General features: G+C 39.6%; 1 protein-coding gene across 14 annotated transcripts in view; it reads left to right on the top strand.

The window, feature by feature from the left end:
* The window catches only part of SHLD2 (shieldin complex subunit 2), an 87,258-nt gene extending 80,425 nt beyond the window's left edge, over nt 1-6,833 (top strand). For 13 of the 14 annotated variants that reach the window (XM_038008946.2, XM_038008942.2, XM_038008947.2 and 10 more), the window contains 2 exons: nt 2,452-2,567; nt 5,845-6,833. In XM_038008946.2, the coding sequence (XP_037864874.1) occupies nt 2,452-2,567; nt 5,845-6,065 (337 nt within the window). In that variant the 3' untranslated portion in view covers nt 6,066-6,833. The remainder of the gene's footprint in view (nt 1-2,451; nt 2,568-5,844) is intronic. The other variant, XM_073019002.1, reaches the window with a different exon arrangement.
* The last annotated feature ends 6,774 nt before the right edge of the window (nt 6,834-13,607 follow it).

Genomic DNA, 13,607 nt, shown 5'->3' with positions numbered 1-13,607 from the left:
ATGCTTGTTGCCTCTGCAGTCTCATCTGCTGCCACTCCCCTGTCCAGCACTCTAGCCACGTGGGGCCTTCTTTCAGTTCTTCAGACATTTTGATTTTTCTCCTTAGGATGTTCTCGAATTTCTTCCCTCAGTCTGACTCCACAAGGCTGGTTTCTTTATGTCTTAGATTAAATGCTGCTTTATCAAAGAGGCCTTTCCTAACCACCCTTCTTTATTTTCTGTTATAGTAGCCTGGGTGTGCTTATTGTAATTTGTAGTTGCATACTGTCTTTTCTAAAAAAAACATTTTTACTGAAGTAAAATTCATATACTGCAAATTAATCTTCTGAAATGTACAGTTCAATGGCTTTAGTATATTCCCAGGGCTGTGTAACTATCACCACAACCAGTTAGGACATTTTCATCACCCAGCCCTATACAAAGCCTCATACTCATTAGCAGTCACTCTCCTCCCCATGCCCCTCAACCCATGGCAACTACGAATCTGCTTTCTGTCTCTCTAGATTTGCCTGTTCTAGATATTTTATATAAATATTATATAATATGTGATCTTTTGTGACTGGCTTCATTTAGCATGATGTTTTCAAGGTCCATCCATGTTGTAGCATGTATCAGTACTTCATTCCTTTTTATTGCAAAGTAATATTGCATTGTATGCATATACCACATTTTGTTTATCCGTTCATCAGTTGATGGACAATTGGATTGTTCCTACTCTTTGGCTATTATGAATGATGCTGCTGTGAACATTTGTGTACAAGTTTTTGCGTGGATATGTGTGTTCATTTCTCTTGGGTATATATCTAGGAGTGGTGAATTGCTGGGTCATATGGTAACTGTCTGTTTAACCTTTTGAGGAACTGCCAGACTGTTCTCCAAAATTGCTGCACGATTTTACATTCTCACCAGCAATCTGAGGTTGTAATTTCCCCATATCCTTGCCAGTACTTGTTATTCTGTTTTTCTTTTTGTTGCATGTGCTTTTGGGTCATATCTGAGAAAGGTGTCATTTCTAAGCCAGGGTTATGGAGATTTGCTCCCATATTTTCCTCTAAGAGTTTAGTAGTTTTAGCTCTTATATTTAGGTTTATTATCTACTTTGAGTTAAATTTTGTGTATGGGATAAGGAAGGGGTCTAATTTTATTCTTTTGCATGTGGGTGTCTAGTTGTCGCAGCATGAATTTTTGAAAAGCCTATTCCATCTCTGTTTAGTCGTCTTGGCACCACTGTTGAAAAGCTTATTTTCTTTTTTTTTTCTTTTTGTAGAGGTGAGGTCTTGTGTTGCCCAGGCTGGTCTCAAACTCCTGGCCTCAAGCAGTCCTCCTCACCTTGGCATCCCAAAGCACTGGGATTACAGGCATGAGTCACCACGCTTGCTTAATTTCTTCCTATCCCACTACGGTTTTATGTTCCTGAGTGAAGGAACCAGATTTGTCTTGTTCACTAGTGGGTACCCAGCACTTACCACAGTCCATGATAGATGCTCAGTTTGTATTTGCTGAAATAAATAATGGAGGGACAGAGGCTGAGGAAAGAGTGTAGAGTGAAAAGAGGAAGGAATGCAGAGTCATCGTGTGAATAAAGGGGGATGTGGGTTTTTAGGGGGAAAATCAGTAGTTATGTTTTAGCTCTGTTACATTAAATTCCCCCACTAATGAGCCTGTTTCTGAATTCGATTCTCAATTTATTTTTAAAAAATTAACGTAGTTATAAAATAGGTGCCACAGGCCATGGTTAAAATGCACACTACATAGGAGGTTACAAAACAGAGAGTAAAAGTCTCCTTCACCATCCAACCCTCTCTCACCAGTGCTGCTTCCATGCTGGTGAGAAGGTTTTTTGTATGTCCTTCCAGTGATGGGTTATGTTCATCCCAGCACATGTGTATCCCTTTCTTTAGAAGCTTGTGGACAGAAGAATATTGTTCATATTGTTGTTCCTTAGAGTCTATCCTGGTGCTCCTTCCCTAGTAGCACTTGTAAATGTTCTTCATTCTTTTTATCAGCCACATAGCATTAAGATGTAGGATGCACTGAAAATTGTTAATCCAGTTCCCTGTTTATTGATATGCAAAACAGTTTATTTCTGATAGGGAAGAATTCAGTTGAAAAAAATAAATTGAAATTGTGATTGTGAAATATGTGATTATTATTTTTAATTTCATTTCTAAAAATAATTTATAAAACAGTTTAATATATTTTATATTAGTATCTGAAATTTAAAAATGGATATAGAATAGATAAAATGTATTAATTTATCATTTGAAGCGCTTGGGGAAAAAAAAACACCTTTTTTTCTTTCTAGGATGTCACAGAACATCCTAGAGTTGTTTTAGGAATTAAAATTAATCCTGCATAAAAACCAAGTGCTTTTTGGAATTATTTTTCATTTAAGCATTTCTTTTATTTGAAAATCTTTTTGAAGGTTGTGTGTTGTTTACTCTTTTGTAGGCCAGCCTTAATGACTGTAGTTGATGGAAGACATGATGTTTGCATCCGTGTAGAATCAAAGCTGATAGAGAAGATTCTTCTCAACATTTCTGCAGACTGCCTCAACAGAGTGATAGGTAACATATCAGTGTGCCATCAAGCGGTTGTTATACTCAGGAGTATAAATGGTATTTCGGAACAGAAAGAGCACTGTACTTTAAATTAAGAGCTTTTCTGTCCATATAAAAGCAGAAGGATAATTTAGCTTAAGTGAAATATAAGCCTATGTAAGTTAGAAGGTTGACTTGCTTTACACCTGTTAGTACATGAATGGTGGGAGGCACCTAATTTCTTCTTAACCTACTTTTCCAGTTGGTAAGCAAAAACTATTTTACTTAACTCTAGTTTTGTAAGAGTGAAGTCAGTGAGTGTGTGACACAATATATATGAAGATAGTCCACTGTCAGTGGCATGGATTTGCAAGATCTTCAACCGTGATGTCTTAGTCATCAGTGGCTAAGAATAAAGCGAAGACAATATATCTGTCAGGTATTCAAACTCCATTCCTGTTCTCATTAGCCTCAGATCCTCTAAGCTGATGAGCTAATCTGGTTCTGTGATTGCTTTATCTTTTAATAGCAGATTGTTTTTTGTGTTCTTTTTTAGTTGGGGGTGTCTAGTAATTTTTGGTTGAATGCTGAACATTGCATATATTAAGTAGAACAATATAAACTGAGGTAAATAGTATTTGTACCTGGAAATAGGCATGCCTCTTCTGGTCCTTTACTGGAGGTGAGGGGTGAGCAGGATGGTCAGTCTTGTCATATGTTGAGTTGGATTCAGGTTTTGTTGTTTCTCTGGTTACCTTCAGGTCACCACTGGTTTCGAATTATCTTGTGCTTATGGTGGGAGGTGGTTCCCCAGTATTCCTGCTCTACCATCAGCTTAGCCCTCCACTCTGCACTTGGGCCTCAGAGAAAGTTTCTCTCCATGTTCTTGCACCTCCCCAAGTTGCACAAACTTTTGTTGGTTGTTACTTGGTGCATCCTAACCTGGTGGGCAGGAGCACGATTGTTCCTCTTTGATTCTGGTCCAGCCCCAGTCTTATACAGGATCTTGCATATGGTGCTTTCTTGGTAGCCCTGTCCCTTATGTGGCTGTGCCAGTGGCAGCCAAGCTCTGGCTTGTGTCTTTGGTGGGTCTTGTGTGGTCCTGGCCCTGCCCCAGCAGTAGGGGACCACTAATGGTCTTGACCCAGGCTGGTTTTTCAGTCCTCCCTCAGGATGGAGGGATTTTTTTTTTCTTTTTTCTTTCCCGCATCTGTGCTGTTTCCTCACCTGTACCCTGGGGCAACAGGATTTGGTGTCCTTCTTCCAGCAGTTGAAGGCTTTTGTTTCTTAAAAGGGAGGCCAGATAGTGCTTTGTGTTTTGTAGTTGGAAGCTTTCTTTGATGTCTTGCCCTGCCCCCAGTCTTGTGAGCACCTGGTGGAGGTGAGACTTACCATGTGGAGGAGCCTGTGAGGATGCAGATGTTCCTTATGTTAGTGACACTGGCAATTCATTGGCTTTTTGCAATTAATTTATTAATAAAAATCACATTCTTATTTCCTGCCTATATGGAAGACTTGTCTTCTTCCCGAGGCCTGCCCCAAGGGAACCTGTGCCCCTGTTCCATCTCCCTGGAGGCACCTGTCTCCTTATGTTTCAGTCTTTTTGCTGTTTTACAACCTTGGTTCTCATGTGTATTCAAGAAAATGATGGTTTTATATTTATTCAGCTTTTTCCAGTAACTGTTAGGGTGGGAGCCACACTCTTTCCAGCTTTCTACATCCTAATTAGAAGCCTCTCTTCTTTTTTCCCCCATTTTCTTTATTTCATTTTTATTCTTTTGACTATTTTCATTCCTTTTATTAATGTTACTTATATATTTCAGTGTTACCTCTTCTTTTTTTTGTTTGTTTGATACAGAGTTTCACTCTTGTTGCCTAGGCTGGAGTGCTACGGCACAATCTCGGTTCACCGTAATCTCTGCCTCCTGGGTTCAAACAAGTCTCCTGCCTCAGTTTCCCAAGTAGCTGGGATTACAGGCATGCACCACCATGCCTGGCTAATTCTGTATTTTTAGTAGAGACGTGGTTTCTCCATGTTAGTCAGGCTGGTCTCAAACTCCCAACCTCAGGTGATCCGCCTGCCTCAGCCTCCCAAAGTGCTGGGATTACAGACGTGAGCTGCCGTGTCCGGCCTCTCTCTTCTTCTTTGCGTAATGTAAATTAGTCTTTATCTCTTAGAGAAGCATTATTCTCATATCACATATACTTCAGTGTTTTGTACATTCTTGAGACAATTAAAGTTGTACTTCTTGGCATTATAGATTGTGATCATAAGTGAAAATGTCATTGGTTATAAAGTGATCATCAGACCATCCAGATTACATTGGTTATTTTTTAGTTTATCACAGTGAAAATACAAAATTTAAAAGTTATTGTAGAGAATTATCATACCCCCCAAAATATGTCATTGGTCCTCCAGGACTCTGTAGCCCCCATCCAAGAAAGACTGTGGTAATTGTCAGGGGGTTAGTATGGTCTGAGCATGGTCGATGGTGCTTTGTCATTCTGGTGTTGAACAAACCTACCAAGTGTCTTGATTAGATGTCCTAAAAAAGTGAGAGGAAGAATATAGGACAAATGCAAAATAAAATAACACATTTAGCTATAATTTTAGTATTTTTTATTATTGAGATTCAGTATTTCTTAAGTGACCAATTCAAGATTCTTTTATATAAAAAATAAATGTATGCATAAGTAACTTGATCGGAACTGTGAACTGGATAAGAGCACTCTTCTGATATACTGTAGCATAACCAGAACTACTGTCGTGACGTCTGAATGGTGTGTTATCTGAGCCTGTTTCGATGGGATCACATGCTATCACTGTGGAGTGCCTCAATAGCTTGTAACTAGAAAGAGAAGGTGTAGGAAGAGTAGTTTACTTATTTATTTATTTAGAGACAGAGTCTTGTTCTGTTGCCCAGGCTGGAGTACAGTGGCACAATCTTGGCTCACTGCAACCTCTACCTCCCAGGTTCAAACAAATCTCCTGCCTCAGCCACCTGAGTAGCTGGGATTACAGGCATGTGCCACCACTCCCGGCTAATTTTTGTATTTTTAGTAGAGACGGGGTTTTACTGTGTTGGCCAGGCATGTGTCGAACTCCTGACCTCAAGTGATCCTGCCATGTCTGCCTCCCAAAGTGCTAGGATTACAGGTGTGAGCCACCGCTACTGGCCGTGAAGAGAAATTTAAAATGGATTTGAAACTTGAGGAACCAAGAGAAACAATGAAACCCCTCAGTGTGTTTGCTCCTGTCAAGCTAGCAGCGATCTTGAGAGCTCTTTGCTTTCATCTTCTGCAGTTCCTTCCTCAGACATCACCTATGGGATGGTCGTGGCAGACCTGTTCCACTCCTTGCTGGCAGTCAACGCAGAACCTTGTGTATTGAAGATTCAGAGCCTTTTTGTGTCAGATGAAAACAGCTATCCATTACAACAAGATTTCTCCCTCCTGGATTTTTATCCTGACATTGTAAAGCATGGAGCCGATGCCCTTCTTTGTGGCCAGAGGAAGAAATTGTAGACATTTCAAGGAAGAAGTACTGAAATGATTTGTCTTTTGAAATAAATGAATGACAGGACTTTTGCTTTGGATTTTTTATTAAATATATTTTACGAAGAGAATTGCAGTAGATATATAAATTAAAACTTTTTTCTAAGAAAATCCTGTGAGGTTTAAAAAGATTGTTTTTGTTTTTTTGGTTTCTTCCTTTCTTCTGGAGAAATGATCTACCAGTCAAAGCAATATGTAGCCGATCCCTGGGAATTAAAGGTTTGCCCATTTGTTCACTGTGTTTAGTCCCTGCTGCATTCCAGGCATTGTACTAAGTATGGGGAACTACATGGAAGACAGTCCCTCAGAAACTGCTGCAGTGCTTTTGCTTATCCCTACCTAAAAAACCGTCAATGTGAAATCATTTCCTTGATTATAACTATACATGATAATGGATTAGTTTATATAAACCTATGTTTAGACAAGTTCAAAACAAGCGTGTCTTTCTATAAAAAGCTTTGAAAATGAAGGAAATGAGATCATGTTTCAATTTATTAAAGCGGAGAAGAGCGTTCTGTGGTTAGTTCGTGTCTAGGATTTGAGTGCCTTACTGAATGTATTTACCAGCAAACATGTAGCAATCGGTTCTCTCATTGTGATGGTAGAAGCTCATGTAAAATGGTAGTCATTAATGAGGAAGTATGGAGTGGTACTTATTCTGTAAGTTCAGAGTATGCCAAGTGTTAATATATTATCATATTGCCTGAAAATAAATTTATGATGATATGAACAAGCTTATTTTACTCTGTGTATGTTTTTAAAAATTCCTTTGGTTCAGAGGTGGTAATTGTTTTTTAACTTGGCTTCCCTAAGAATGAACCACAAGAGTTTTGTGATTCTTTCAAAAATAATGTGCAAAAATGCCTTAATGCATGTTTCTGTGGAGAAGGATCTATAGCTTTCAACAAATCATCAGAGGGTTCTGTGACCAAGAAAGGTAAGAACAAGGCTTTAACTGATGAGTTTCTTTGTGGGGAAGATAAGGGAATTAGAGCAAATGATTACCCAAGTTTTGTCTGGCAGCTAATAAGGTGGGTACAGAAAGAATTGACCCCATTTTGTCTCTAGAGACTGGAATTCAAACAAAATCTTGGCTCCCTTCAATGATTCATTGAATGGGTGATGAAACTTGAGCCTGTAGTTGATGCCTTCCAATCTGTGCTCTCTTAACTATAACCACACTAGGCAGATATTTGGAATTCTGATATAAAATCTGCCCAGTCAATATAGGCCAACCAAGAGAGCTGTTCTCTTAAGTAGGCTCTTCCCCACTTTGACCTCAAGTGGGGACCTAATCCCTACATCAACCAGAACATAATCCCCAGGAACAGATGGCTCTTCACATCCTACTGGGAAGAAATCTTTAAACCATTTCAGGTGAGACAACAGATCACACCAACATCTCTTCACAGTTGTTGGTGTGTATTTCATGAATTAACACATATTTCCAGGAGCCCTTATTTAGGTTGGACTGTTTCCTCCAGTCTTGAGGAATCTGAGCTATCTGCAGAAGTTATGAGCTATTTAATTGGGATCAGGATCAGCCCATTGTTCCTGCTGTGGTCTGATTGTGTCACCCCAGAATTCTTACGTTGAAACCTCATCTCTGATGGCATTCAGAAGTGGGGCATCTGGGAGGTGATTAGGTCACGAGGGCTCTGCCCTTGTGAATGGGATCAGTGCCCTTACAGAAGTGGCCCAAGGGAGCTTCTTTGTCCCGTTTTGTCACATGTGAGGATACAGCCAGAAGGTGTCATCTTTGAAGCAGAGAGCAGGTCCTCACTAGACTCTCAATCTTCTGGCGCCTTGATCATCCCAGCCTTCAAACTGTGAACAGTAAGTTTCTGTTACTTGTAAATTGCCCAGTTTGTTACTTTGTTACAGCACCCAGAACGGACTAAGACGCCTCCTGTGTGTATTCCTTACCTGAGATGACAAGTACGTGTCTTTAATCTACTCTGTTATGTTCTCATAAAACTCAGTGGCGTAGCCAAAGAATGTCATCCAGCAGTCCCATATCTGGCAGTCTCATGGTGGGCATTTTAGGGAGACCTCATTCTTCATCTCCTGATAGTTCAGCTTGCAGGGACAGCTCTCTTATTTTCAGAGAACCATTTTTACTTGTTAGTCACTTAGTTTCCCCAAAGGTATCCTTTTTCTAACAGCATTAGAGGCATTCACCTTTCTCCCCACTAGTAAGGTCTGTTCTAAGTCTCATTTTACATCTTTTTTTTTTTTTTTTTGCGGGGGGAAAGGGGGTCTGATATCGAATGAGTTGACAACATTGGGTGCATGATCCACCCTATGGACGTTTGCTGAATGTCTACCATGTGCCAGGCACTGGGAATACAAAGACACGAAGGTCTGCCTTCTGTAAGTTCACAGCAAGCTGGTGAAGAAATATTTAAACAAAATTATATCAGCGCCAAGATTAAATCTGTGGAATACAGAGCCAAGGCAAAAGAGGTAACAGTAGGATGGGTTTGTTAGTCATGACTCTTGGTTGCAAGTGATAAAAACCCAACTCAGAGTAGCTTGAGCAAAAAAGGGGGACTTGATTGACTCACATAAATGAGGGTAGTACCAGCTTAAGGCACAGTTGAATCCATTGGCCTAAATTACCTGGTTACCCCAACTCCCTAATTCCCTCCCTCCCTCCTTCCCTTCCTTCCTTCCTTCCTTTCCTTCCTTCCTTCCTCTTTCTTTCTCTCTCTGTCCCACCATCCCTCCCTCCGTCCCTCCCTCCCTCTCTCTCATCAGAAGAGGTCTTTTACGCTGTTATGCAAAAGCATAGATATTTCTACAAAGTTTTGATAGGATAACATTCTTACAGTGATTATAAATTTTCATCATCCCTAGAATTCTAAACTACTGGGATCTGAGGCCGTAAGTTGTTTAAGAGTATTCTGATATTACCTTAGATTCAGCAAAACTTGAATAGTTGATCATGCCTCTCTTAGAAGAAAATATCTGTAATTTCTCAGAACAATATAGAATGAGACAGAAAAACTAACCATCCCTATGTTTCTAGGTGTTGGAACACAGGTCATGAATCATAGAACAATTATAATAAAGTGTTCATCTTTCTCAGTAGTTTAATTCTGGCCCCTGATTGAATGTCAACAGGGGAGAAATGTGTGAGAGGGGATGAGGTTTGCCAATTAATTGTCATTATGTCTTTGGAGGTCTTGAACCTGGTTTGTTATTAAGAAGTGAATTCTACCCACTTAAGGCATTCATTTGCTAAAGGTAACCTGTCTGCTTCACTGCAAGCTCTACCTCCCAGGTTCAAGCAGTTCTCCTGCCTCAGCCTCCCAAGTAGCTGGGATTACAGGTGTGTACCACCACACCTGGCTAACTTTTGTATTTTTAGTAGAGATGAGGTTTCACCATGTTGACCAGGCTGGTCTCGAACTCTTGACCTTAAGTGATCTGCCTGCCTCGGCCTCCCAGAGTGCTGGGATTACAGGCGTGAGCCACTGTGCCTGGTCTTAAGTTTATAATTTCTTAACATTGTGTTTAATTAAGCCTATTCACAAATATTCTTAAATAACATACCAAAAGAATTTACTTACACTCTAATAGGAAAGATTCCAAAGGAATGATTCTACATTAGGATGCAGAATCTTAAGGAAACAATCTTCAATTTCTTGACTTAGACATTCTTGGTAACAGACCCATACAGTAAGCTGGGTGCTGCAATATGCAGTAGAAACACAACATCAAATTAGATTTCAGCCCTGCCTCTAGGAGCTCACAGAGCAGGGGAGAAGTAAATCAATTATTATAGCACAACATGACAATTTGTGATAATGAAGATAACAGATAAAATCAGCCGTATTTGGAGTTGTGATTGTGTAGGGGAATGTCCTTATTCTGAAGAAAGAGACACACACTGAGTACTTACATTTCATGGTGTCTGCAAATTACTTTCAAGTGCTTTGTTGAAAAAAGGGATGGAGAGTAAGCCACAAGAGAGAAAGCAAGTGTGCCAAAACAATGATATTTGGTTAATGAAGATGAAAGGTATAAATGTGCCCATTACATTATTTTCTCAACTTTGGCTCTGAAATTTTTGAAATTAAGAAGTTGGGGAAGTTTCTATCCTCAAATGAAGATGCCACTAGTCATATAACAGCAATGGACTGAGATCACACCAGTGGACTCCAGCCTGGGTGACAGAGCAAGACTCTCTCTCAAAAAAGGCAAAAACCAAAACAAAACAAACAAACACAAGGAACATGCATTTTTGTTTAAAGGAAAATGTTCTTTTAATTTTTTTTTTGAGATGGAGTCTCTGGGTATATACCCAAAGGATTATAAATTATGCTGCTATAAAGACACATGCACACGTATGTTTATTGCAGCACTATTCACAATAGCAAAGACTTGGAATCAACCCAAATGTCCATCAGTGACAGATTGGATTAAGAAAATGTGGCACATATACACCATGGAATACTATGCAGCCATAAAAAAGGATGAGTTTGTGTCCTTTGTAGGGACATGGATGCAGCTGGAAACCATCATTCTTAGCAAACTATCACAAGAACAGAAAACCAAACACCGCATGTTCTCACTGATATGTGGGAACTGAACAATGAGATCACTTGGACTCGGGAAGGGGAACATCACACACCGGGGCCTATCATGGGGAGGGGGGAGGGGGGAGGGATTGCATTGGGAGTTATACCTGATGTAAATGACGAGTTGATGGGTGCAGCACACCAACATGGCACAAGTATACATATGTAACAAACCTGCACGTTGTGCACATGCACCCTACAACTTAAAGTATAATAATAATAAATAAATTAAAAAAAAAAAAAAAAAAGAGATGGAGTCTCGCTCTGTCGCCCAGGCTGGAGTGCAGTGGCACGATCTCAGCTCACTGCAAGCTCTGCCTCCCGGGTTCACGCCATTCTCCTGCCTCTGTCTCCCAAGTAGCTAGGACTATATAATAAAATATATATATATTTATTTAGGGTCTTTCAATGTTGCCCAGGTTGGACTCAAACTCCTGGGCTCAAGTGATCTATCACCTCAGCCTCCTGCATGTATCTACATCTTATTTTATTTTATTTTTAGAGACACTCTGTTAACCAGGTTGGAGTACAGTAGTGTGATCATGGCTCACTGCAGCCTCAACCTCCCTGGGCTCAAGTGATCCTCCCTCCTCAGCCTCCTATGAGTAGCCGGGACTACAGGCATGTGCCTCCACACCTGGATACTTTTTGTATTTTTTGTAGAGACATGGTTTTGCCATGTTGCCCAGGCTGGTCGAAACTCCTGGCTTCAAGTGATCCCCTTTGTCTCAGCCTCCCAAAGTGCTGGGATTACAGGTATAGACTCCCACGTCTGGCCCACATTCTCATAGATAGTCTTTGCACACGTCTTTCATTCCTTCTGGGAATTTATTCTAAGAAAATAGAATTTTGGGGTCAAAGTACTTGTGTGTATGTATCTGTACCAGGAAAAAAGCAGAAATTCCAGTATCAACAGATAACCAGAGCCAAGCAAGGTTGTACATGCCTGTAGTCCCAGCTACTCAGGAGGCTGAGGCGGGAGGATTGCGTGGCATAAGCCCAGGAGTTAGAGGCTACAGTGAGCTATGATTGCACCACTGTACTCCAGCCTGGGCAATAGAGCAAGACCCTGTCTCTGAAAAAACAAAACAAAACAGATAACCATTGTTACTATTTTGTTGAACATTTTCCAGATACCCTGATAGAAGACAGATAAGTGCATGCACACACACAATTTTATATAAATGGGACCATTCCGTATAGGCCAATATGTAGTGTGTACTTTTTTTACTCCACAATTTGCCATATACCTGTTTCCAAATCAATCAGCATAGATTAAATCATATCAACTACACAGGATTCCATCGTCTGTGTGTGCTTTTGAATCCTACTTTTAAAATGTTCTCAGAAAGGTTATCCTGAAATATATTCCTATCGGGAGTTTTCCACACTCTCTCTAAACTGAATTGCATAAGTAAAAGACTGATTGTTAGGTTTAAAAGAGGTTATCTGTTTTAATTGGACTTTTTCCTTTTTTTTTTTTTTTTTTTTTTTTTTTGAGACACAGTTTCACTCTGTCACCCAGGCTGGAGTGCAGTGGTACGATCTTGGCTCACTGCAACATCTGCCTCTCTGGTTCAAGCGATTCTCCTGCCTCAGCTTCCTGAGTAGCTGGGACTACAGGCGCACACCACCATGCCCAGCTAGTTTTGTATTTTTAGTAGAGACAGGATTTGGCCATGTTGGCCAGGCTAGTCTTGAACTCCTGGCCTCAAGCGATCTGCCTGCCTCAACCTCCCCAAGTACTGAGACTACAGGTGTGAACCAACGCGCTCAGCCTTAATTAGAATTATTTTGTTGCTAAAATGATTGTACTTTTGTTTCATATGCTTATCAGTCATTTGCAGTTTGCTTTTTCATATTTTACCTCAGACCATTTTTATTTGGAGGAAGCCTTTTATTAAATTAGTATGTTCTCCTTATAAAGTTATTAATTTTTAACATGTGTCACAGACATTTTTCCCAAGCTTGTTATATATGTTTTGACATGTAGAAATTATAAATATTTACATGGATCAACCCATCAATCTTTTTCTTTATTTCTAGATTTTATGACATGCCTAGATAGCTTCTTTTCTACTATAAGATTATACACATTTTCTTCAAAAAATGTTTTGAAACATTTATGATTTTTATATTTGTATTTAAATCTTTAATTATCTAAAATGTAGTGCATGGTATGAATGGATCTAACTGATTTATTTTCCTAAAATGGCCAGCTGGTTGTCCCAACACTACTGATGTCTTTCTTTCCCCTTAGTGACGTAGATGTGATCTTTATTATAATATGAAATTATTATTCCTGCTAGCACTACTTGTGGACTTTCTAGTCTGTTTAATTGTTCTATGTTTTATTGCTGAGCCAGAACCATACAGTTACAATTAATGTAACTTTACATCTGATAGGAAAAGTACCCCCATATTTTTCTACATTAAAATTATTTTTCTCAGACATCTTTGCCCATCTGTTCTCTTTTATTTCCCATTAAAACTATATGTTGCAGTGTTTTTTAGTATATTCAGAGTGTGTGACCATCACCACACTCAATTTTAGAACATTTCATCACCCCCAAAAGAATCATCCAAACAGTTACATTTACTGTACCACCCCACAGCCACTAACAGTCGCTCCTCCATACCCACCCCCTTTCCCCCAGCCCTAGGTAACCACTCTTCTACTTAGTGGCTGCATAGATTTCACTATTCTGACATTTCACAAGAATGGAATCACACAATATGTGGTCTTTTGTAACTAATTTCTTTCACTTGGTATAGTGTTTTCAAGGTTCACACATGTAGCATGTATCACTACTTCATTGTTTTTATTGCCAAATAATATTCCATTGTATGGATATACCGCATTTTATTTATCTGTTCATCAGTTGATGAACAATTGAGTTTTTCCCACTTTTTGGCTATTTTTAAT

Source organism: Chlorocebus sabaeus, chromosome 9, assembly GCF_047675955.1.
Source record: "Chlorocebus sabaeus isolate Y175 chromosome 9, mChlSab1.0.hap1, whole genome shotgun sequence".
Taxonomy (NCBI): domain Eukaryota; kingdom Metazoa; phylum Chordata; class Mammalia; order Primates; family Cercopithecidae; genus Chlorocebus; species Chlorocebus sabaeus.
Note: the sequence above shows the minus strand (reverse complement) of the source record. Positions and strands in the feature narration are given on the sequence as shown.